Source organism: Dermacentor variabilis, chromosome 1 (genome assembly GCF_050947875.1).
Source record: "Dermacentor variabilis isolate Ectoservices chromosome 1, ASM5094787v1, whole genome shotgun sequence".
In the NCBI taxonomy this organism is placed as follows: Eukaryota; Metazoa; Arthropoda; class Arachnida; order Ixodida; family Ixodidae; genus Dermacentor; species Dermacentor variabilis.
Genome location: NC_134568.1, coordinates 204,767,498 through 204,793,895, shown reverse-complemented (window position 1 = coordinate 204,793,895; position 26,398 = coordinate 204,767,498). Strand labels below are relative to the sequence as shown.

General features: G+C 47.1%; 1 protein-coding gene across 2 annotated transcripts in view; it reads left to right on the top strand.

Moving 5' to 3' along the window:
* Positions 1-26,398, top strand: part of Ac76E (adenylate cyclase type 2 Ac76E) — a 944,861-nt gene that overhangs the window by 643,805 nt on the left and 274,658 nt on the right. For both annotated transcript variants that reach the window (XM_075703570.1, XM_075703577.1), the window contains exon 5: positions 7,589-7,740. In XM_075703570.1, the coding sequence (XP_075559685.1) occupies positions 7,589-7,740 (152 nt within the window). The remainder of the gene's footprint in view (positions 1-7,588; positions 7,741-26,398) is intronic.

The window sequence follows — 26,398 nt, the reverse complement described above, 5'->3', positions numbered from 1 at the left end:
GGGACTGCGCGATGTTCGGTGAGTAGCAGAAAACGCGCACTGAGACGCTCGCCCGCGCCCGCTGCCCCGCTAATGTCAGGACGGTTTGGTCTATGAACTTGTTTATGCTAGATACTAGCAAGTTCACTGGAACGTAAAGGGAGCGGTAAGACGTACATTAAAGAAAGGCATGGCATATGGTCCTGTTTTTGTTAAGAATTAATGCACTGTATTACAAAAAAGAAGCAGAGGGAAATCGCACGCTGAGAAGACCGATAAACATACAGTGCGACGCAACTTGAGAAATAATATTGAAATGTTCAAGAATTTACAAAACAAAAAAGATTGAATCGCCGCGACAGCACATCACAGTCGCCGTAGGCGTCGAAGTCTCTATAACGAAATTATTTTTGAACAGTTCTGATAGCGTCCACGCAACAATGGTTGCTAGTGTACTGTCAAACGCTCATATGCTGCGGCCTAAAGCTCGCGGCACGGTGCGATAACGCGCTCACAGTGAAAGCAAAACATTGTGCGCGGACATGCATGCAGACGTGCAGTCGGTTGCTGCGAACCCGTGCGATCGCTGGATTGAGGCTCCATTCTGTTATGCCCCATTTGGTTATACAGACAGCCCACTATAAGAACATGTTTCACATTGTTTACTCTCAGCGTTTGGCTACCTTTCACGCAAGAAGCCGGTTCGGGAGACCCCATCGCGGCAACCGCGCGCACTGGCGTTCACTGTACGTATTCGGTAAAGAGATAGCGTCTGTAAACGATTCTGTGCTTTCAGTTTGTCCAAGATTATTATATCGACAGTCAAAAACTTCCCTCGTTTTGTAAGTCCCTACATGAATGTCCAGGAGGGCTGCCGCATGGTGTTTTTATTGAGCGCCGTAAGCGAAACCTATGAGGAGCGCGCCACGTGATCCCTCATACTACGCAAGGGAGGCGCTTCCGACAGATGGCGACTCCGTAACTCCTCGCCGCCAATAGTCAAAGGGGTCGGGTCTCACAGCCAGTGGCAAACAATCAATGAACACCTCGGTAGCAACCATTACCATCATCGACATCACTCTCCCACTTAAGAAAGCCCGCAGGCGAGAGCGGGAAATTCGCCTCAAAGAGTGCCATCAGTTTCGAGAGAACCACGCGCACCCCTCCCCAGTTTCGGACTATGACACGTGGCTCACGAACCTCGCACACGATCTCAACATGGTTACCAAAACCCTCAACACGTCCACGGAGGCGCCGGACGTTGGCCCGCACCTTCTTCATCTCTGGGAAGCCGCTGAGTTCTTACCAAACTATGGAGGAGACAGCAACTCACTCGACGCCTACAACTCCGTATTGTCCACGTAACGAAAGAGGCAGACGAATACGTGCAGACACCCACTAGCAACAACCTGAGAGGCTTTTGTGACCGTGTCTCGGGCGCCCTTGGCACGCCGAAGACGTGGGCCATTTTGCGGTCGCTTATAGATTCTGGGGCTTCCATAACACACACCAAAAGGTGGCTACACACCCTCATTCACCAATATCAGGATGACACCGAGCACTTCTTTCGGGATCTCGAGCCCCGATTCATCTCTTCAGGCTCTCATCCACGTTACGCAGATTATCCACATAATCTAGATACCCCCATCTCCATTGTACGCGGACATCACCGTCCAGGAGGTCTGCGCCGCCTTACACGGCATCCGCAAGAACTCGACCCCGGGTGCCCACCGCAAGCAATACTCCACCCTCCGAAATCTCAGCGATACGGACTTTGACACGTTAGTAACCATTTATAACGCTCACCGGAGAGCGGGTACACTTCCTCAGGCATAGCACCACGCGGATATCTCGCGCATCCCTAAGCCCGGCAAATCAATATCAATTGACATTCTTCGACCCATTTCCCTCACCTCGTGTAATGGCATATTAGGGAACATGTCCTCAGACAACGCCTTCAGGCCTACCTCGAAGGCAAACTCTTCCAGCAAAAGGGGGACATGTTGCACCCACCCCAGCGCGCGGACTACGGCGATTCTAACACTAGACCTCAAGTCAGCTTTTGATAGTATCGCAAGCGGCCTTATCCTGAGCAACCTTGCCGGTTCTCACTGCGGAACGCGAGTTTACAATGACGTTCGGGCCTTCCTACGCGACCGCACAGCCACCATAGGAGCAGGCCCGCATCGCTCCCACACAATTCACCTCATGGGACGCGGCATCCCGTGGGGATCTGTCCTCTGACCAACCCTTTTCAATATCACCCTCGCTAAACTACGGGGATGATGTCACCCTCTATACAGTCTAAGACTCTGACGAGGATATCCAGGTCCGACTGCAACACGCAGTCGATGTAGTGACGACGTACGCCTGACACGAGCGTCCTAGAAGTTGGAACCCTCTCCCATCCATCACTGTTGCCATCGAAGGCACCCCTATCCCTCAGGTCCCACGAGCGAGGAAACTGGGACTCCATATATCGGCGGACCCACGCGCGAACCACAGAATAGCTCTTCTTACACGACAGGTGGAGCAGATAATCGCCATGCTTCGACGGGTCGGAAAACGCCGCAGGGGTCTGGATGATCTGGATATGCTGAGGCTCACTGAAGCTTGCATAATCAGCTGGTTCACATACAATCTTCCCTTTCAGGGAAGACTATGGAGATCGCGCTAGGGTTATCTCACTGCACCCCCAACACAACGCCTCCTATCACTCGGTGCACACGACACCCTCGTCGAGCTTCACGAGGCACAGTGGATCAGCCAACAGCAGCGGCTGCTGTTCACTCCCACCGGTAGCTACCTGCTAGGCAGGATAGGATGCACCTTCCCAACCCCCCTACAAGGGACTGCACAGCATAGCGTCCTCACACACGTTTCAAACATTCTGACGATTCTTCCTATATCCATGCACATGTTTGGGTTGGGAGGCCGCCGTCGCACACTAGTCAGGCTTCTCACAGGTCTGTTGGCCGCTCTACCGGAGAACACAATGTATTCACCGACGCAGCCCCATCCCTTCGCGGCCACACGGCGCCGGTGGCCGATGACTTCCGCCGACTTGTGAGCGAAGCCTCCATCCCCTCCACCAAATCGATGGAAGGGCAGATCCTTGTCGTAGCCTGGGCAATTAAGCACGTATGTGCGCTGCCACCCCGCACGTGCAATGTCGTCACCGACTCGCAGGAGGCATGCAGGGCTTACCTGAACGGCACAGGCATAGCCCTACATCACAAAACAGTTTCTCAACACAGACTTCTCTTCCACACAAAGACACTCGACCCACGCCATCCACGTAGTCTCGACGCCTGTTCATGCCCCATTACCGGGCAATAAACATGCCCGCGCGGCTGCTCGCAAATTTGCGCTCCAAGCAGACCCGTGCGATGAGGCGACCACACCAGACGGGGAAGCCCTATATCAATGGCATACCGACACATTACACAACACTATACCACAAACCGCAGGTTATACTCATCACTCCCACCATCTTTCAAGATCAGAGGCCACACACCTTCAACAACTCCAGACGAACACTTTTCCTAACCTATATTTTCTCCAGTTCCTCTAGCCCACACAATGCACGGACACCTGCCCGGAGTGTGGAGCCTCTCCGACGACGTTTTACGCCACGGTGGAGTTTTCCGCCCCCACTTTCTCTTCCTGTCCACCCATACCCATCCTCAAGATGGGGCAGTAGGAGATAACTCTTCGCAGGGTACTGCTGTGGCATGCTAGGCTACCCAATTCTACGGCCATGGCTGAAGCCATCATAGGAAAGTTGTACTAAGGGCTCCTCCCCTATAACCCCTTTCCCAAAGGTAAATAAAGTTTTCATCATAATCACGGTTTCCCGTATCTGCGTATATACGCGAGCGAAATTTACGCCCTCGAGCGGTATACTGTATAACACACAAAAGATAGCGTGCCTTAAAATATTGAAATTTATGTTATGAAAGGTTGCTTGAAATTTCAGTCATTACAAAGTATGCTCGCCATATCATGATTGAAGAAAGATATTTTGGTTAATGAGTTCCGCAAAAACAAGAAGTTTCACGAAAGGAAAAACAAAATGTAATCCATCCAAGAGTTGCAAGAAGCTAGAAAAGATACGTACGGGCTGCAGAATATTTAATTAAGTGTACCATAATATATACAAATGGCTAGTTTTCTGGGCCTTTAAGAAAATGCATAAGCTTTCATGCCCATCGATCTCTCCTGTTTTTCTTTGTGTTACACTATAATTAGGTCTATTTGAATACGAAATGGTTCAGCGGGAAATGTACTTGTAGATAGAGTGTTAGTTGCTTAAGTTGAGTAAGATTCAGTTACGGTAATTTTGCACGTTATTTCCTTTGTCTCCGTTTAAATCGATACAGACAGCTCGTGTTACCACCAGCGTCTCGGTTGTTGGATATCAAAAGTGCACGGGGCGTACCCCACCCCACGCATGCGCCTGACGTGCGGCATTCAGGCGAGCAGGCAGCTGTGATTTGTTGAAAAATATCTACCTACAGCACTTCTTCAAGTGTTCCTGCATAAAACATGCCGGGTGTGACGTTTAAATTGTGTAAACGCCAAAATAAAATCATAAGGTTGACGTCCCCCAAAGCACCACACGGGCTTTGTGACACGCCCGTAGTGAGGGGGCGGTTCGCTACCCGGGACTTCTTTACGCACATTCAAATCGAAGTATATGAACGATATTGCATTCCGCCCTCATCGGAATGCGGCCCGTGCGGCTGCGAATCCAATCCGCAACATCAGGCAGCTCACAAGAACGTCATCGTCACTGAACCATTGTGGCAGGTATAATGCAAGCAAAAAAGAAAACCGCAGGTTCCCCTGAGTACCCTTATAAGTGGCGCGCAATTACTTGTGTTTCAAATTTTTAGACAAGATTTAGCAACCGCAGGCTTCACCTGGGTTATGCTAGGCACCGTAATTGATGGCTCTCAATATGTTTTGCTCATCTACGGTTCTTTGTCTTGTGTGTAAATCTAATGGCATCTTAGACTGGTACTTTCGAGGGCCTTTAGACCTCTATCTTGATCAGCGCTGTCTTCGACTGGCCGAAGAGAGCGCGCGCCTTGCGTTCCCGCGTCGAGCGCTCTCTGGTGCTCCCAGCCCTATCGTCGCCGCATTCGTCGAGCTTGAAATGTTTCCCGCCACGTCATCAAAACACAGCGCCGCTGCTGTTGGCAACGGTTCACAGTAACCTAACGGTAACCTAACGGTAACTTACATTCGTAACCACCGGCGTGTCCGCCGTTTTTCCCGGCAGGCGAAATTGGAAGCTTTCTGTAGTCACATGGTTTCGCCTCTGCCATTTCCTTTTCCGAGAGCGAGTCACACGTTCGGCTTGGGCGCTTGTCCTCTGCCTCCGAGTTTGAAAAACGCTGGATCTACCAGAAGCAGATTCGGAGGATGGAGGCGGCCAGTCGAAGATACCGTATGTAGACAGCTGTTTTTCGCATTTCGCCCCCGTCGATTGGCGGCTACGGTTCCCTGAATAGAACCTGCGACCATGCGATCATCAACAAAGATCGACAACCGCTGAGCCATCGAGACGTGTGAAGCCTTCGCCACTAACGTTAAAAAACAATTATAAGGTTGCAGTTCCTGGCAGTCACTTAAAGTTAGACTAGCAAGGTGAGGCGAAGTTGCTTGAGCCTTTGGAATTACGTATGCAGTGGATTCTCTTTTTTCTCTCGTTACTATCTATGCCTGTGACGAGCTTTTGGCGCTGTTCTTCTCCTCGACTGAATTTTCTCTTTTCTGAATAAAACGGCTTTGTTCTCCATTCCCTGTAGTATCATGCTACTCCTAGCTATAGGCTTCATACAAAGGTTGATCCAGGGACCCGTTGCGCTGTTTCCCTGCGCTTTTGTATCAGTTTACTACCATCGAATGAGTAGCGCCACACTCATGAAAAAAGAGCGTGAAACAGTCGTATACTTCATGTATGTTCAGTAATTTATGTATAGCGCTTAAAGGTTCTTAGTCGAACGTTTTTTGTCTGTGTACTGTACATCCAATTTAATACTGTTTAAGGGTTCTCCATCCGGGCACATTTGAAGCATTTTTTATCAAAGCACATTTGAAAAAGAGTTCGAGCACCGTTAACAAATGCTTTTTCGCCTTTAAGAATTTAAAGTTAACACGATGTTTAATACAGTCGTGTATTGTTACGCAAAGTTCATTATAGTCACGTGAGAACTGGTACCGATCACGTTTAAAATGAGCGCAGACATTAGTTGGCTTGCTGGGTGCAAAACATGAAACTTGTGCAGAATATGAATGAAACCAGGTCGCTGTAGAAATAACCAAAATGCAGCCGTAGCCTTCAACGAAATATTGTGTCTTCTCAGCTACCGGTCGTTTTCTTGGAGTTCAAAGACCCATCACAACGAGTTATTGTTTGCTTCTGGAGATGTTTAGCAATAGGACCCATTAGGGGGGCCTGGCATTATCGGGAGGCATTCTGCCCCCACCCCGCCTTACATAACTAAAGAACGGCAGTTTTTGTGCATGAAAACTCGAACTCTCGCTTTCATTGTTGTAGAAACGTAAAGCCCACAATCCTCTCGGAGTTCGTTTTGAGAGGATTCATCCGAGAGCAACATTTCGAGCAGCAGGGCACGAGCAGCAGAAGCCGAGCGTTTTCCGCCCTTTGTCCCCAGCGTCAGCTGCTCTAGCGCACGCAGACAAAGAGTCTGAGGTTCGGCATTGTGAAGCTTTGCGCGATTGCGAATGAGAATATATGAGCACGCATCTGTACCGTGCGTATAAAGAAGCACGTAGTATATTCTCGAGAGAATAAGGAAAGCTAGTTTTTGAATTGCTTTTTTTGTTATTTCTGTTTTCATTCGCAACCGTTCTGTGTGGTGGCAACTGCGGTTATAGATACGGATTTATATTCAAGAGTCCGAACCTCCGTGCAGAAAAAATAACTGTCTCTGCAAATTACGACAGAAAGAGTAAAAAAAAAAAAGCTCCGACTGAGCTGGGCTGCTTATCACGGTTAAGTGGAAGAAATCAGCTGCAAGACGTAAAGAAATGTATAAATAAAATAGGTATGTATGAAACCATTCTTGAAGTCGAGACTATAAATATTGCCGCGAGGAAATGCCCTCTACGCGAATCAGAAAAATGTAGGAACTAAACCACTGCTAAAAGAGGTTGTCGGAGCTGTGATGGAAGAACGAACGAGCGTGATGCTTCACTCATACCGTGCTTTTAAAACCCAACCTCTTAAAGGTTCCCTAATGCCCGCTAACAGTGTGCAAACCGTCCACAAAGTGTTAAGGAGCGTCTTGACAGGTCGTGCTCTATTTGTCAGCCTGGGTTCACTAACTTTTCCTGATTAGCCACCAGTATATACATTGTACCCCTCTTCCTCCTCCTCCCCCCTCTTCCTCATCCTCCCCTTTCGTTTTAAGGGCAAGTAACCAACGCGAGTGATTGGGCGTATCACTAGGCACGATGAGTGGATTAAATGTGAACGCTGTGGAGCACATGTGTCCCATCCGAGATGCGGTCTCCTGCGGGTGGCGATAGCGTCGATGAAGGCGCCGGCAGCCAAAGTGCCCCTTTTCTCTCGCAGGAACAGCTGCTGCTGAGTGTGATTCCTGCCTACATCGCAGCCGAAGTGAAGCGCAGCATCATGCTCAAAATGGCTGATGCCTGTCAAACTTCCGCGAAGAGGAGCCGCCAGCGCTTCCACGAGCTCTACGTCCAGCGCCACAACAACGTCAGGTGCGTGCCTCGCATTTTCTCTGGCACTGTGGAACATCCGCGTCCAAGTGTGAGCCTGTTTTCGTTCTTGTCTCGCTCTTTCATATACTCTGGGTAGGTATCGCCGCAGTCGACATATCCGCCGCGGCCTGTCGATGCGCGATGGGGGGTAGGCGGATTTTGGCAATTCAGTCTCGAAAAAAGAAAAAAAAACACGAAAGGTTCGAGCTTCACTTCAATCAATTACCCTTTTTTACTTTAGACCTGCTGCAAAGCGATAATTGAAGCGTATTTCTGGTGTTTCCAAAGCGCTGTCTGTCTCCCGTATGCCCTAGCAATGGGCAAACCATCTAACAAACTTAGCTCCTAAAGTCAATTCATGTGCTCCATGAAGTTATGCAAAACGATACTAAAAAGGAATAATAAATAGGATTGGAAAATTACACTACTAGAATATTGGGAACGAGGCTGTTACTGGTGACCGGAATCTGTAAGGTATAAAAGAGACAATAATGAGACCGGTGGCGTCGCCACTTTGCAGCTACCGCCATAACTCCTCGTGATGTCATGAAATCTGAAAATGTCTGCTTAAGATTTTTTTTTTTGAAGTTGAAGTTTATTGAAGCGCAAGAGAAAACAAGCGCACATCTTCAGCAGTATATTAGGAGGTCTCAAAGTAGAACTGTCCGCGGTACCTCCTGTTTCACAATGCAAACAAGATAATGGTATACACATCAGTAGGATGCATTCAACAAACGATTATACACAGCATGTTATTATATAAATACAAAATAAGAAGCTAAAACAATAAAATAAATAACTGCGCTTATAAGAAAAGGTTGTTCTTGCTGAAACTTTTATTCTGAAGAAATTTGACACATCTTATTGTAAACGTCATTCTAAAATCTTTAGATACTCAATTCGAAATATCATTCTAAATTAGTTTCACTTTCATTCTAAAGGAACAAAAGATTCAATCTACTGAGTTTCAGAAACATTTTCGGAACAAGAACTGTCCAAATCTGGCAAAATAATTTCAAATCAGTAACATTGCAGTAACCTATTGGCGCCGTAGTTTAAGTGCAGAATTTTAAATGTGAAACTTTTCCCTTTATTTTCTCCCTAACAATCAATGAATGAAAATCCAAACTGAACAAATGCTTCACCAGACTCATCTAGTGTTGATCTTTAGGGTCCGTTTAGCAAAAGTTTACCCTTCCTATTTAATAATACCAAAGCGCACTCGTATAGAAATGCTGTACTTATCGAACATAAAGCGTACTGACAACTTCTCATATGCGATTTCTGGCATTTGAGATTAGAAGAGTAGCGTGACATCATAAAGGCTCAGTTGCTTTTATGCGTTCGTCTGATACATGCCAAGGTTACTAAATATATTACTTTTTTACACGTATAAGTGACAAACTTTATTGACGCGTTTGCCACAGTAGGTACGCCGATATACTAGGATAACATCGAGCAAACGGTTTTCACTGCCACGAACCTTCGCGTATCTTAAGCCGCATGTTCGTGGAATTAAAAAAAATGAGGGCAAAGCGCCGCCCTGGCGGCAATGCTTTATACGCATACTCGCATAATGGCCTAAACTGTTCAACCACGTGGGCATAGAATCGCATGCCCCTTAGTTCTGCCAGAAGTGCCTTAAAAGAATTTTCGGTACGACCTAGGCGGGCCGGGGTTCTTGCGCTTCGACGCGCTCGCGTGCACCACTTCGTGGACCTTGCGCAGCAGGGGACACGGCTTGCCCAGGACGCCGGCGAAGTCGTCCATGTCGGCGTCCCAGACGGCGAGCCCCGCGCACACGGAGGTCAGCACGGCCTTGTCGGCCACACTCTCCTCGTCCTCGTATGCGACCCACTGGAGCTCCTTCCTGGCGAACGGGCAGCGGCCGTAGCGGTGGTAGGCGCGCTTCCAGCCCTCGTTGCGGAGCCGCTCCTGCACCTCGACGTAGCTCAGCAGGCCGGACTCGTTGGTGCGCGCGCCGGGCGCGCCGGGCCCGGCGGCCGCGGCGCCCACGCGGTGCAGGCTCCTGTGGCGCAGCGTGAAGGAGAGGCCCGCGAAGGAGACGCTCAGAACCGTCTTGCGGTAGTCGTCCGTCTCCAGCGTCAGGTCGTCCAGCACGCGCATCAGGCCGTACTGGCCCTGGTGCCAAGTGCGGAGCAGGGTGCGCACGGGCGTCGCGCACGTGGCTAGCGGGAAGTGGCGCGGGTCGACCGACCGGTGCCCGTCCACCAGCACGACGTCCAGGTTCTCGTAGACAGACTGTACGTAGTACGAATCGCGCCGCAGCCGCGTGTTGATGGGCAGCACCACCGACACGAGCAGGCCGTCGCGCGCGTAGGAATTGCGCAGGTCGGCCAGCAGCACGGTGAAGTTGACACGGTGCTCGTGGCTCGGGTACTTCCAGTAGATGAGCAGCCCCTGGAAGGCGTTGCGGCGAAGCCACTCGGCCGAGTTGCGCACGAATGTCACCCGCGTGCGCCGTTCCTTGACGAGCGCCACGAACCGCGGTCCGTCCTCCACACTCCCTCCGAGGCACGCCCACAAGTTCACCTCTGGCTTGGACCGCTTCAGTCCTACAAACCTGGGTCCAGGGAGGAACAACGCTGAGGCATCTGTTGCGGTTCATGCAGCTGTCATTGTACAAGGTGCCTGCGTGACATCTCAGTATATGTAGGGAAAGTGTAGCGCTTGTAGTCTTAGTACCTTGTGTAACATGAACCGCACTCTTAGGGCTACTCGTTTCAGTCGGTCAAACTTCCGAAAAACTTCTGCGATGCTGATATAATCACCATCAAGTCCTTCTAGGCTCATTGGGGGCCGCGATTACAAGTTTTCTCAGGCGCTCACGGCAAACGTAACGGAGGACTCATTGACAAACCTTGGCCGGTATACGTACTCTTATTCCCCTTTCTGACTCAGTGGCTTTGGCGTTCTCCTGCTGAGCGCGAGGTCGCGAGTTCGATTCCCGGCGTCGCCTGCTGAACTTGCATGGGGAGTTGTAAAAACGCTCGTGTACTTAGATTTAAGCGCACAATAAAGACTCACAGGTGCTCGAAAATTATCCGGAACCCTCCACTACGTCGCCCGTCATACCCCGGTGTGCATTTCTAGGAGGTTAAGCCGCACAATTTGATTTCTGCGCACTATTCAATTCTGTGATTAGTTTCAGACTGCTTACATTCTGTTTCCTTGATTCGCTTCATAGCAGAGCGTTCCCACTGTGTGAGCTGGTAAATAATTAATTGACCTAAGTAGAAAAGGGGGGCCACGCATTTTCATGCTGTGTTCTCAACCCAGCTATAGTAACGCGAATGTATCATTCGCAAGACGACCCCTTACTGTATATCGTCCGCTACCGCTGCTTCTTGGTGCTCTTGCTTATGTTTGTCTAGTGGAATTCGCCGCAAGATTATAGGAGAAGGCGGCAGGTGTGAAGTGCTCAAGATGACAAACGCAAAGAAAGTGCAAGAGTGGAAGCGATTTGCGCGCGTATAAGAATTCGCCCTATTTCATTTCTGTATCTGATACTTGCTGAGTGCTTTTTCAAGAGGTCAGGGATGGGACAGATAAATACTTGAAGCCAGAGCACGGAGCTGCCCAGTCGTGATAACGAATGAAATAACATCGACCGGAAATTCACAAGTTATGATCCAGATTGAAAAGCGTTGATATACGACAGCTGTAATAATAACATAGGAGGCTACCGACAATTGCGAAACAATACTCTAGGTTGGAAAGCGTTTATATAGGACAGCTGTGATAATAAAATGACAGGCTTACAGAATATGCTATGACGCTCCGTATATTGAAACTCGAGAATGAAATGAAAATACTAGCACGTCGCATCGGCCAGATGTACATAGGTTTGTGTCGGCAGAAAGAACGCCTTTATCTTTTGAGTGGCATTTTTCTATCGACCGGGCGCCTATCGTTTTATCGGTCGGGCAGCTACAGGCTTCAATAGTTCACTGTCTGACCTCGCGATTGCGTGGTGGCAGCAACCTTCGACACCCATGATATGGAGTGTATAAGCGCGACTGAACGAGGATGTAGAAAGAAACAGCTACGCAGAGACAGAGCTTCATTTTCAACTATTGGTTTTTATTTTCGCACGCATCGATAAATGTACACCGTACGAGCGGCAACAAACGTGACAGCGAAAAAGAACATTCAGTGGTGCATTTCGATGAACCGTATACACGTGTGCAAGGCATAGTGAAAACATATACTGAAGTGGTTACAAAGATAAACCGAGGAGTCGTATCTCCTCTTCAGATAGCGACACTGATGGTTTGTTCACGCACCTTTCCTCTAACTTTGCAATTTCGTAGGCATCCACAATCTCCCTTGTCATCCTGCTATGATCCCGATACAGAATCGAAGTACTTTCAAACATGGGTTTGCAGGAACAACCTCGGTAATGAATACCCAAATGACCGGAGATTACCCTAGTGACGTTATATTCATGTTCTTTTAATATCTCATTGATGCAAAATTAGAGGAAAGGTGCGTGAGCAAGCCATCAGTGTCGCTATCTTAAAAGGAGTTACTGTTCCTCGGTTTATCATTGTAACCAGGGGCCCTATAACGTAAAACTATTCCAATATGTTTTTATTCCAATCTCCTGACGTCAAATTTGCGTAACCGTCGACGCAAGCATCGGGCGGTCACCCGCAGGGTTGTCTGAACAGACCAATCAAACGCTCTCCTCGTTCATAGGAGGTCACTTTTGTTTGCTTGGAAAACGAATAACATTGCCTACACTCAGCGGCTTGCTTGTCTTATCTAATTGGCTCACAAGAGGCGAGGAGCACGCTCAAGTGGAGAGGGATTTGATGGGGCCAAGCCACTGCACTGAAAATCGATAACCGGACGAGGAGGGTGGTGCCGGCATCTGCGATTGGTCTTTTCTCTTACTTAGCTTGCGGTGGCTCGTCGACAATCGCGGCGGCATGCAACGGAAGCTTAAGAATTACGCTAGAACGGATCCTCAGCAACGAATAGTTGGAAGAACGAGGTCGTAAACATGCCGAAAGTGCTCGAAAACGTTACACGGCCACGCAGAAAGCTTTATTACACGCAAATAAACCCATGCTCTCCGACAGGTGCGAGTAGCCAGTGACTGAGCGATCGGCGGCAGCCATCTTTTATTCCTTTCGGAACGGGGCAGCCTCCGGCTATTCAGAAGAAAATTCAGTTTTGTTCGGCATATTAATGCATCTTTATCGCGTAGACGTCACTTTGACGTAATGAGTTTTTGTGGTTTTGTGACGTCGCGTGAGAGGCAGGTGAAGTGGGCGCAGTCTGAAAACTTGTGACCAATAGCCGAGGGCTAATGGCGAAGAGGCGTCGAATCAGAAATAACTATTTTTCTTTCGTTCCATCAAATCATGCATAATCCGTGTGTACATGTTATATCAGATGGGGAGCTATCGCGATTTTCGTGACGTCGCGTGACAGACAGGTGACATGGGGGGTGGACGAAAAAAATTTTTGACCAATCGCGGAGGGCTGATTGCAGAATTGGAATAGAAAAGTTTGGAATAGTTTTACGTTGTAGCGCCCCAGTCAGTATATGTTTTCACCATGCATTGCACATGTATACTATTCATAGAAATGCACCACTGAATGTTCTTTCTTGCTGTCACGTTTGTTTCCGCTCGCGCGGTATATATTTATCGATGGCGTGTGAAAATAAAAACCTATAGTTGAAAGTGAAGCGCTGCCTCTGCGTATCTGTTTCTTTCAACGTCCTCGTTCAGTCGCGCTTATACACACTATTATGGATTCCAATCAACCAGCCCGCCAACGTGTTTTAACCTTCGACACCACGTAGTTAATTATTGTTTGCACTTACCAGGCTGCTAAAAACTGACGCCGCCGATACGATTCACACCAATACGTTCACAGGCGCTCAGTGTGCGTCGATTATATGACTTTGTAATGAAACTGTAGCTGAAAATGTGATTGGGCCTATACTCAGCGTCCACCAGGGATGTACAGCTCCCGTAGCTGGTTTATAAACGTGAAAAATATCTCGGTGAATGTCTTCAAGGATAAGTTCCAAAATGAAATTGCCTGAAGCGCGACTAGCCATTGGATCTACTGCAAGGGACGCTCTGTAGTCACAGCAGTTTGGCCCGCGAAATAAGTTGCTACATAATCTACAACGAATGCGCCTTCTTCAAAAACAAAGAAATCAATTTTTTATACTGAGCTCGGATACAATAACGCTGGGCAAATTTTTCAGGCCGATTTATTGCGTGGTGCATCGTATTTTTGTGCTCGTGTACGTATCTTCCATTAAAAACTACAAATTTCACGCCGTTAAAAAAAACGAGGAAAGAAAATTAGGGGTGCTATAACGTAAAGCTATTCAAAATTTTTCTATTCCATTTCTGCAATCAGCCCTCCGCGATTGGTTAAAAACTTTTTTGAACCACCCCCACTTCGCCTGTCTGTCACGCGACGTTACGAAAACCGCGATAGCTCCCCATGTGATATGACGTGAACACACTGATTATGAATGATTGGATAGAACAAAATAAAAATGGTTATTTCTGATTCGACGCCTTCTCGTCATCAGCCCTCGGCTTTGGTCAAAAGTTTTCGGGCTACACCCACTTCACCTGCCTGTCACGCGACGTCACAAAACTGCAAAAACTCATCGCGTCAAAGGTACGTGTACGCGTTAATGATGCATTACAATGCCGAACAAAACTTAATTTTCTTCTGAATAGCCGCAGGCTGCCCCTTTCCGAAAGGAATAAAAGATGGCTGCCGCCGATCGCTCAGGCACTGGCCACCCGCACCAGCCGGAAACCATGGGTTTATTTGCGTATTATGAAACTTTTTGCGTGGCCGTGTAACGTTTTCGAGCACGTTTGGCACTTTACTTTTACGACCTCACTCTGCGAACTCGTTTTTGCTGAGGGTCCGGTTTAGCGGCATTCTTAACCTTGCGTTACATGCTGCCGCGATTTTCGACCAGTCACCGCAAGCTAAGTAAGGGAAAGCGGGCCAATCACGGACGCCGGCACCACCCTCTTCATCCGGTTATCGATTTTCAGTGCACTGGCTCGGCCCCATCGAATCCCTCTCCACTAGAGCATGCTTCGCGCCTCTTGTCAACCAAATAGATAAGACAAGCCGCTCAGTGTAGGCAATGTTATTCGTTTTTAAAGCAGACAAAAATGGCATCCTTAAGTGCAGAGAGCGTTTGAGTGGTCTGTTCAGACAACCCTGCGGGTCACCGCCCGATGCTTCCGTTGGCGGTTACGCAAATTTGGCGTCAGGAGAGTGGAATAAAAACACACTAGAAATATTTTACGTTATAGGGCCCTAGATGGCTAGAATACGCCGGTCTCGCGACTCCAAGCTTATCTAAATTATGAGTTTTATTCTGACTGAGAGTATTTAGAGCGAGACTTACTCTCTGCTCCTTAGGTGAATTGTGCCGATGTCATCTCCTATACTGCGCCAGAGACAATGACTCCAGGGCCGGTATTTTGTAGCGATGCCTTTTACGATTCTATGCTTTTTCATGCTTTTAGCGCTTGGCCAGTGGTCAGAGCGACGCTCTGCCCACATTATCAACGGGATCGGACGCCGTGTGTGGTGGATGATAAGAATAGCATAGAATAAGGCGTAAGGCATCGCTACAGAATAGCGGCCCAGGCATAGCTAAATGTTTCTAACTAAATTGTCGTAAGGTTACCATGTAGGCCCTGTCGTTTCCGTAGGGTTCTAATTACTTACTTTCTTAGCTTCCAGTGAGCGTGGCGTTCGGACATTGATGTCATTCTATTGTTTGTTCTTATTATTTTTACTTTAACATATCTAATATGTTAATGTTAGATAATGTACTCACTTGCGCTCAGTTTTAAAAGATTCTTTTTCTATAACGCACCTGTAATATAGCCTTTTTTTCGGTACGAAGCTTTTATAAGACAAGATTAGCTTCGTTTTTTACAATAATTCTCATTATTTGTATTAAACCACACATGTGACTCAAGCTGGTCAAAAAGTTCTCACGGAATTTGCCCTCATTGAGCTAACCTTTCTAATAGGTGAAATGTTGCTTTTTGGGAATTGATTTTAAAGGGAACGAACACATTAATTTGAAGTTTTTTTTCTTTTGACGAAACAAAAAAAAATGGCATAGTATCAGCAGCTGCATTCACCAGCAGCAGTAGGTAGTCGTCACAAGAGTCCATTGTATGTTTGCCAAAGTTGTTGCCTAGCCTTCCGTGCTACTTCTGTCACTTCATGTGCGCCTCTCTACTCTATGAATTGTGCGTTGGGTAATGTCGCCGCTATATCGTGTAGCAACTCTGGCAAATGGGAAACGCTTTCAGAACATTCATTCCGCCAGTCTTGCCTTCATTAGATGTAAAATTATTGTGTAACGCCGCTGCTTTTACCTTTTGTAAACAAATATCGGCTATCTAAACGCATGCTACCCATATGAACGAAACGCGTCACTAACTGAAGTGTACTATGCCTGCTTGGCTAAATACAAAACGGTAACGTATGCACTGCCGCCATATCTCCGCTCCGAATGTGTTAATCATATAGACACCTTCATTTCCGCATCTAAACCCATTGCGATGAGTTAGTCACTTTTATGCGCAAAACCAGCAACTGATGCTCAAAGTTAGAGACATTTTTGATGAAAATTGCAGTAACTAATTTTTCGCGTGGATAAAGTATATATACTATCTGGAACTAAGTTCTCAAACGCCGTGGTGGCGCAGTGGCTATGGCATTGCGTTGCTAAGCGCGACAACGCCGAATCAAATCCCGGTCGCGGCGGCGGCATTTTGACGGGTGCGAAATGTAAAAACACCCGTTTACTGTGCCGTGGGCGCACGTTAAAGAACCCCTGGTGGTTAAAATTATTTCCAGGTGCCTTGTAATCATATCGTCCTTGTAACTCGTATAACCCGAGATTTGTATTAATTAGATTTAATAAATGGCGGTCCTCGTTAGTCCGCGTGACTTCAGGCGTGCCACAGCGATCGATTTTAGGGCCTTTGTTGTTTCTCGCGTCACGTGTTACCTCGCGTGACGTTTGCCCCTAATCTGAAAGGACGTAAGCATGGAGACTTGGTTCGTGCAAAGTACGTAGAAAACCTGTTAACGTTTAACGCTAAAGGCAACGATTAAATACTGCAAACTAACTAACAAATGCCTGTTAAGGTATTTGCTCGAATACGGCTCTCGTGCGGTCGGCGCGCTCTACGGGAGACAGATAAGCGCGAGCACGTCCAGTAATTAGCGACAATGTTTATATACCGGCGCTATGGCCGTCGTCTCTTCATATTATGCTCGGATAGTATCGACTGACTTGGAGGGACACGAGTGCGAGTGCGTTTCAACTCTTCATGAGATTGCGAACAGGCAGATCCATTCGACGCGCGCACTTCGTTTACTAGCTCTCCTACACATTTAGGCCGCCGTGCTCACCCTTTAAGCGTCCCATGCCCTTTCATTTAGCAATTACTTCACTCTACAGCTTTGGTTCTTGGTCATCTACATTTGAATTGTGAAACAACTTGGGCGCCTACTACCACATGGCGAAACTATGCAAAGCTCGTCAATGGCTGCGTGTTATTCGGCAGCGAAATACGTAAATAAATACAAATATAAAATACATCATGGTCTCTTTCCACGTAAAACTGATAATTTCACGCGAATGGTTAAATTTACAGAATAATAAAAATGGGTTGGAGTGCATACGACAGGTATTTTGCCAGATCCTGACTGCGAGCTTACCACTATCCATTGAAAAGAAAGGTGTACAATCACTGCATTCTTCCGGTGCTAACATATGGGGCAGAAACTTGGAGGTTGACAAAGAAGCTTGAGAGCAAGTTAAGGACCGTGCAAAGAGCGATGGAACGAAAGATGTTAGGCGTAACGTTAAGAGGAAGGAAGAGAGTGGCGTGGATGAGAGAGAAAACGGGGATAGCCGATATTCTCATTGATATTAAGAAAAAGTAGAGCTTCGCAGCCCATGTAATGCGTCGGACAGATAACCGGTAGACTACTAAAGTTGCAGAATGGGGGCCAAGAGAAGGGAAGCGCAGTCGAGGACGGCAGAAAACTAGGTGGGGTGATGCAACTAGGAAATTCGCGTGCGCTAGTTGGAATCGGTTGGCGCAGGAAAGGGGTAATTGGAGATCGCAGAGATCGGCCTTGGTCTTGCAGTGGACATAAAAATAGGGTGATTGATTGATTGATTGATTGATTGATTGATTGATTGATTGATTGATTGATTGATTGATTGATTGATTGATTGATTGATTGATTGATTGATTGATTGATTGATTGATATTTAGAATTTTACGAGGAAGAAATTAACAGGAAAGAATTCTGCATACTGCAGTTTATTAAGAAAGAGTTAGACCGAGAAAATGACCACAGATAAATCAGAATTCTATTTTTACTGTATTGAGCCTTGCCCTTTGTCACAATTGCTTGATGTGGCCATTCACTAATTAAATTGGTGTACATCCCTCTGCTAATCACACGAGCTGTAGACAAGGGTCCCTCATACTTTACCGTTACAGGATACAAAGTTCTGGGGGTGAATTCCAAAGTTGTTCATACGCTAAAGTGGTTCTTAGATGAGAGCTCTGGCGAATAGCGATAGCAAGCATAACATTAGCGATCGCATTTGGGAAATAAGAAACAGTTTTTGCGATAATAGTCGCATAATATTTTACAAGCAGAAATATCAAATTCGTATTCGCAATACGGAATATTTGCACGACATTACTCTTATCAGTAGCGTAATAAAGCTTCCTATGCGTCTCCCGCTTCCCCCTCTAAATGATTGTTGCCACAGTGTTGCCTTGCTGTGCCAACAGACAACGAACCACGACAGACAGCGAACAAGAGGCAAGAAGGGAAGTCGGCAGTAGAGAAAGATGAACTCAGACTTGGAGAAGTGAAGAAGAAACCAGCGACAGAAGCAGCCGAGCGTAGAGAAAGAAGTGAAGCGGGCAAAATAGCTCCACAGCGCGCAGTTAGCGAGGAGCGTCGATCTAATGAGTAGTCAAGAAGCCGGCAGTATAAAGTTTGAGAAGGTGGCTACAGAGAAGTGCGTAAAATTACATTCAATTTGCGTCGTTTTCTACAACTATTTCCGTCATTAAGATTACATTTGCTTACCATTTGCACAAACATAAAAGAAAGCTTCTCTGAACACCAATTCTCGCGCGGTCCGTGGAATTTTCTATACAGTTATTCACTCTTTTATGCGGATAAAGGAAATTATAAAACCGCCGAAATTTGTAGGAGCATAACAACTCCTCTATATATACTCGTTGTTGCTCTCGCTAAATAAAATGCGAAAACTAGTGCGGTGCCCGCTTCGGAATCGCCGCTTCGAAGCCGCCCTTTTATCAGCGGCTGAGCTGTAAGAACGTTCGTTGTCACAGCAGAGAACAAATACCGCGGCGTTCTTACCGGCGGACCTGTCTAACGTTTCGAAATGTCCAGAACGCTGCCCGGCGCACATGAACGAGATGCCATGCCAACCAAGAATGAAGCGTCCATACGTTTATTGCTCCGCAGAGCGAAGCGACCACTGTTGTTGTTTCCCCTGATACACTCGGTTCCGCTACTGCCCCCCCTCCCCCCCGTTCCCCTTCAAACAGTCCCCCATATTGGTGTCCTTCAGGGTGAAGTGCGCACTCATCGCACACCAAACTCGGGGTTTGTGTACTGCAACTTCGAAAGCTCGCGACCTCGAGCACGAACGCAGATGCTGCGGAACTATTCTGTTCTTTTCTCGACGAATTGAATTCTACGGCGTAGTAATAAGCCTCTATAGCCGAGGTGCTTTGGCTATTATTTTATACCGGGCTATGACACCGCTGAAAAATTCAATCCAGGACCCGTCAGAGCAATAACGGGAGCCCGCTTCGGAACCAATGGTGCGATTCCGTCGCTTATTTATTTATTTCTCGCAACTCCCGGTACCGACAAAGCTAGTGATTAAATATTGACATGAATTTTAGCTGTTTAGAGAAGCTGCTCCTTATGTTGCAATTGTGTTCTCTCATACAAAGTAAGGTTAGCTAAGGTAAAGTTGTAGGAACAAATGAAGCAATGTAATTTTACACACGTGGGGCGCCGCCGGAACATGGCTCAATTTAGGCGCTTCACTCTTTCTTCACCCTCGATTTCGCAAACTCTCGAGACCGTAGTTCGCGTGCGATAACGAATGAAGTTCTGTTAACAGATATCCCGAAAGTGGTTGGCATGAAGCGATTAGTTAGCGGTGCTCGCAGAGTGGCAGCACGCTTTACTACAGCAAAACGATCTACTGAAACCTAAGATGCTTAATAAAGGCGCATTCTGTGTCGCTTCTGCAGGCGCTTGAGGAGTGCCAAAGTTACGATGAGAGTCTAACTCTTACTGCTTTGCACGAAACGTTGTACATCTCTTCTGCAAGATTTGGAAATTTTGAGCGATCATATTCCATCGGCGATAAGCGCGAAAATAAAGAAAGACACAAGATTTCGCAGCATGCTTGTAGACCTGTATACGTCATATATGACTAAGTGCATTATTGTTTCGGACGACTCAACGAGTTTTGTATTATTTCCAAATACTTAAAGTGATAACCGTAGCGTTAACACGGCTTACACGAGAAAGGTGACATGACGAACGCCTTCACGTCGTGTAAGCGCTACGGTTAGAGCTTCAAGTATGAACCGATTAGCCCAAGAATAAGCTCTGCTATTTGCGAATAGTGGAAGTGGCAACACTGTGTTAGCAAATAATCATTGGAAGGGAAGTAGTAAAATATGTATGGAATACTTCACCTATGCAGATTTGTCAAACTCTCACGACAAACTATTGCTCTGGTCGGTTGTGTTAGGAATTAAAGATACGGCAGAGCATGGGTGTATTATCAGTAGCTAGCTTTTTCTGACAGACACAACGAAGATATCGAAGGTTATATGTTACTGAAATGCGTTTCTCTGAAGGGTAAATAAAGTATTCATGAGAAGTTTCTGTGCGCACGGGTACACTGGTGAAAACTATCTGCGCTGCTCTACATAAGCTGAACACTTATAAGCTAGGTGAAATACAGCTTTTAAATGTGGCGTAGGCGCTACGCTGCTGCCGCTTACTGCAATTGAGATACGTCAATGTAATCTATTTGTATACCTTGGCAATTTAGCCCAAATTTTGCAATTTGGCTCACAAGAGCCAATATAATACAGCGAAACTGGGTATGGCTAAGGTGCCATAAAATTTTCGTGCCTGTACGCAGAAACTATCATCATCAATGGCTCATACACCCGTAAACGAGCAAAAAATGCAATGGCGCATAGCTTCGTCAGGCAGAGGCTACAATCACTCAGCAAAATGAAGCGAACAGTGCTTACCCAGAAGAACTTCACTTTGGCCTAGTTGGTATTTACTGCATATCATATTGACCACAAATAATGACGGGGACAGAGGGAGAGAACACATAAACAGCACGGGCGGTAACTTTCAACTGTTTTATTCACAGCAGCCCGTGGGCATATATAGGCAAATAGAACATGCGCAGATCGCAGCAAACAAGAATATACATCAGCTTAGCGTGGCAACCAATTATCAAAAAAATTTATTTCCGATTGAAACAACCTAATGGAGGTATCGCTAACACAGTCTTGGCCTTTCTTTTTTATGTGATAAGCCTCCATCAGTTCACGTGCAGTCTGGTCATGGCTTCTCCCCAGAATCTTTATCTCCTCAAAAAGAGGTGCACAGCGACAGGCATTGCAGTGCGCAGGTAAGTGCGCCAATTCATCTTTCGTTAACTTTTGTTCATGTTCCCTGGCTCGATCATTTAGGCACCGTCCAGTCTGCCCTATGTAGGACTTGCCACACGCCAGGGGAATTTCGTGCACAACTCCTACATTGCATTTTGCATACGGCTTGGTGTGGTTCTTACCACAACCTTGCCTTCCTTTAGGATCACGGGAGGTGCGGGGGCAAGCAAGGGTGAGGACGACTACTATGGCCGTAAGACCTGAAGTCGTGCCGTATATTCACAGGGTCGCTCACAACCTAAGGAAGGTGGCAGGCAGGTTTGGAGTCCCCCTTGTCTTTTCAGCCCCTTTTAAGCTGGCGCGGCTTTGCCCACGGGCTGCTGTGAATATGCCCACGGGCTGCTGTGAATATGCCCACGGGCTGCTGTGAATAAAACAGTTGAAAGTTACCGCCCGTGCTGTTTATGTGTTCTCCCCCTCTGTCCCCGTCTTTATTTGCGGTCAATATGATATGTAGTGCTTACCCACTTTCTAATCACGCATACAACATACATGTCGAAACTGTCATCATCAATGGCTCATACCCCCTTAAGTAATGGCTCGTACCCCCGTAATTAAGCAAAAAATGCAATGTTGAAACTGTAAAAGCGCACAAGGACGAGAACGAAGAGGGTGGACAGGACGAGGCGCTTACTCACAACTGAAAAATTTTATTGAAAGGAAACAAATATGTACACTATAACGGAGTAGGAAGGCTGCGCATGCGTGTCAAGGATGACGGGTTAAATCATTTCAAAGGCAACGTTAAAGCAAGTCTAACTATCAAGAAACATGACGTCCTTATCATGTAGAAAGACCGAGGGATGGCTGACGCAGTTATCTCCTCTTTCTTTGTGCGCTTTTACAGTCTCAAGACGCAAGTAAACCAACTAGCCCAGTTATCTATTCTGTTATAAAACGCAATGGTTCGTAGCCCCGCGAGGTTCATGGCTGCTCACTTTGCATAGGATAGTTGAGATGACACTATCCCTGTGGTCGTTGTGGGTGATTTCAATGTGGATGCGTCAGGACCGAAAAGGGAGTGGTTTACGCGTTCCGTGTTGCAGACATGTCGCTTGCGATGCAACACGGATCGTGCCCAACTGATCACCCAGTCGCGTACATGCATCAATTTGGCATTATCAAAGAAAGTGTTTGTACTTGCGAGTATGCCAATCAATGCATATCATAGCGGCCACAAAGCCATTGTGACCGTCGTTAGTGTTAATGAGTGAAGCCAATAAAGTCTTTACGACAAATTTTATTGCCACGACGTTTACATCCACCATCGAGACGTGGTCATCCACCATTGCAAGGCGGAATGGTCTTGATTTTTTATATGGGTCTCCGTAAATCCTTCTGCACAAAGCCTTAACATTGGCCTATCGTAAGTGGCTGGGACTAACAATAGCTAGCAAGTTATGATAGTAAAGCGAAGAAATATGGCTGCCATCGCACAGTCACAGCAGCTAGAGAGAAGCATATCTTCCATTGAAAGTGGCATTGCATGAGAATTTTGACTCGGGTACCGCGAAACCGCGCAATGTTTAAGAATATTAATGCCCAATCTCTACGGCTCGCGGTATACTGTGGCGGCGAAATATGACCACAGTAGCTCAAAGCAACGCTCGTAGGGATTCAGGATCACTAATGGGTTACCTTGCCTCGCCAGGGAAATTCGGTGTAAGGCCGCGAGCCGATGTTTCTTCTCAGAAACCACGGCGTACTGAGCCATGATTTCATCCTTCTGAAGAATATAACATAGCGTTTCTCTTCTACTCATACCGCCGATCTCTACTTTAGGGGGCTGGATAGCACACCGAGCGCCCACGACTGAAGCCACTGGAGGTATATCTCCCTTGTCCCGGAAGTCGAGGTTTTGCTACTTTGCAGTGACACTTGGCCTGCATGGGAGCTTGGCATATTTTTTTTTTCTTTCTTCCCCGAACACACCGGCTGATTGTACCGTAAGCTACCCAAGAAGACAAGACAGGTATTTTGGGTGGACATAAAAAATTAGACATCGCCATCCCGACAGCGTGCTAACATGAAATGCGCTCGCTGGAAACACTGGCGATTGAGAAAAGCCTTTATGTAGGAAAAGAATATCGCATACGGGTTCAGATTATCGTAAAGGCCCTTGCCAGACGTAAAGTGACAACAACCCTTGAAATCAGGTAAACCACGACGAAAAATTGTTACCGCAGTAATACCTGACCAAGCGTACTATAAATAGCAAGTGAAGCGTGCGCCTCACTTCCGGGTCAAGCCACCGCATGACGCCAAATTTCAGTTGGCTTCACCTGCACATGGCTCGGCGAGCAGCGGAGTGACATCCAGCAAAACATAGTACTGATCAGTGACACACTCCTAATAGAATTTTAAACGCTGGTTGGAGTACATCGGCATACGTTATCTTACGACTACAAACAGTGGAAATCGAACCGACGGTAGAGTTCAGTGAAGAGCGTCAACACTGACAACACGTAGAAGGGTGGACCAAGGTACACCAAATTAGTGTAATGTCATTTCAGTGACCGGTACCACGTACATGGGCAAGAAATGGGAGAAAAATAAGCTGCTGGCGTTTTCATTTTAACACATTATTCCAGGCCTCTTTCAGAGAATCCGTTTTCGTTCGGGTGATTAACAAAAATGGCAGGATTTTTGTAAACTCGCCTTTTAAATGTTGTTTCCGAGGCTGTTCAAGCTAACTTATAGAGGAACGTTCTTTCGCAGGTGTCTCTAATCTCAACTACATCAGTTAACAGCATTTTGACGACGGCGTCGCCTGCTTCGGGTCCTTACATTTATGTCGCTCCACCAAGCCCGATTTTGTACTTTAGGGGCTTTAGTGCCTTTGGCATGCGAGCCAGTGTGAGCACCGCTTGTTTAAGGAACATCTGCACGCAGCAAACCGACGTACCTTTTCAAGCCTTCCTCGAGAAAATCGTACTTGGGATGCTTGCTACGAATGTTGGTGGACGTGCCGTCGAGGCCCACGAAGCCGTAGACGATGTCGTCGCAAAAGTGCACTTTGAGATCTTCGATGCTAAAGTTCACCAGTGGCTGGCGCTCCGAGACACGATTGTTGTAGATGCAGAAGACACGGCGAGCGTCGGCCGCCGGTCGCAGCCGCGACGGCATGCCATTGGGCAACGGGCCCGACAGCGCGATGGGCCCGTCTGCCTCCTCCTCGCCGGAGAGCTCGTGCACGGCCGTCCTACAACGGGCGCCCGCCGAGGGTGAGAGTCGGTGGCGCTGGCGCGGAACAAGCGGCCGTCAGCCGTACACGGTGCGGCTCTCGGCGTTAAGAAGACCGTTACTAGCGCTCAGGTTGCTAAAAAATGACAGTCGAAGGGGAACCGGCGTTAGAGATGGGCGAAGTCCCCTTGTTTCTGCATTCACAAGTGAGTCTCGCAATTTTTCGCCAGGCAATTTCGGCGCATTGTTTTCTTTCGAAGCTTAGGTGCCGACTGATGTTTGTCATACTGATACTCTCGAAGTATGTTTGTTCATTTCGCAGTGAGAGCGTTCAATTAACGATGCTACACTGTGCAAATTACAGTTGGTGCACAATTTCCAGTGGTGGCCTCAAGCGCCTTACTCTGGCTTCGTTCGTAAGAAGGGTGGGGCAGTACACGCTAGTCCGAGCAACTAACGACATGTCGCGTGCATGTGCATGCACATACAAATAAACACGCGCGCACGCACACTCGCGCACGGATGGCGTTTTGTTCTTTTTTTTTTAATTTCCACGGTGCGCCGTCAGGTCCTGCAGCTTAGGGTGTCGAAATATTTGTCATGTCAATACAACGGTATACATATCGAGCATCTGATGTTTAATGTGGCCGCACGTCGTTCAATGCACAAAAATGTGTTCTATATTGGCGGTCAACTGGCATTGTATATTGAAATTTTCTCCGCATCCCTACTTTCCCCGCCAGAAACTCCTAAAGACCGGTCTCGAGAGCGAATGATATGTACTGGTCATAGCCTAGAGAAACCCCCGTTTCCTCTGACGTGTGTGTTCAAACAAGCTGTCTTTACAATTTGTGTTACTGTCATGATGGTGTAGCGCCTATTTTTATCATAGGAACGACGTGCTGTTAAGGTGCCGCTCAAAAAAGATGCGTACGTCATTTACTGTGTGTTCTACACCATATTACGATATGTGGTAACCAGTCATTACCTGAGATTGTCTTGGAGAAGTACTTCAGATTCATTATTCGTCAAGCTAGGAATCTGGCTGTACCCACAGAGTAATCTGACTTTTTACTGACGCGCCACAGCATTCAAGTGCTTGCAACGCCAGATTTCATAGCCCTCCGCCTAGCAGGAGCCAAGTGACCCGTTTGATTGCCTCATCACACGTGCGTGGAGCTCCATGATTTGTGGCTACTGTTCCGTCATTTTAGTGGAAGTGGCATGGCGCAGTAGTTAAATACCTAATTGTCATTTAAAGATCATGATTTATAACACCACCAGGAGAGATATCTTATTTTTTTCTGCTCAGAGGCATTTTGGTATCACACACCAACCGAAAGACCAACTGAAGGAGAAGACACTATATACGCCAAGGGCACTTTATGACTAAAAATAACTTTAAAGTAATTTTCTTAAATATTAGTATGGAAGACGTAATGGCGGAGTTTCCCCCTTTTGAAGAAATCCAGCGGAAGGTCGCGTTCGCTGACGCATTCTCCCAGCACTGCGTATCCTATCCCAGCAGTTTCCGACGAACTCGATTGCAGAGATACCAGCTCACGTAGGCGAGTCGGTTGAAGTACTCGTGTAACCTGCTTTTACGAAAACATGCTTCAGCGTTGTTACTC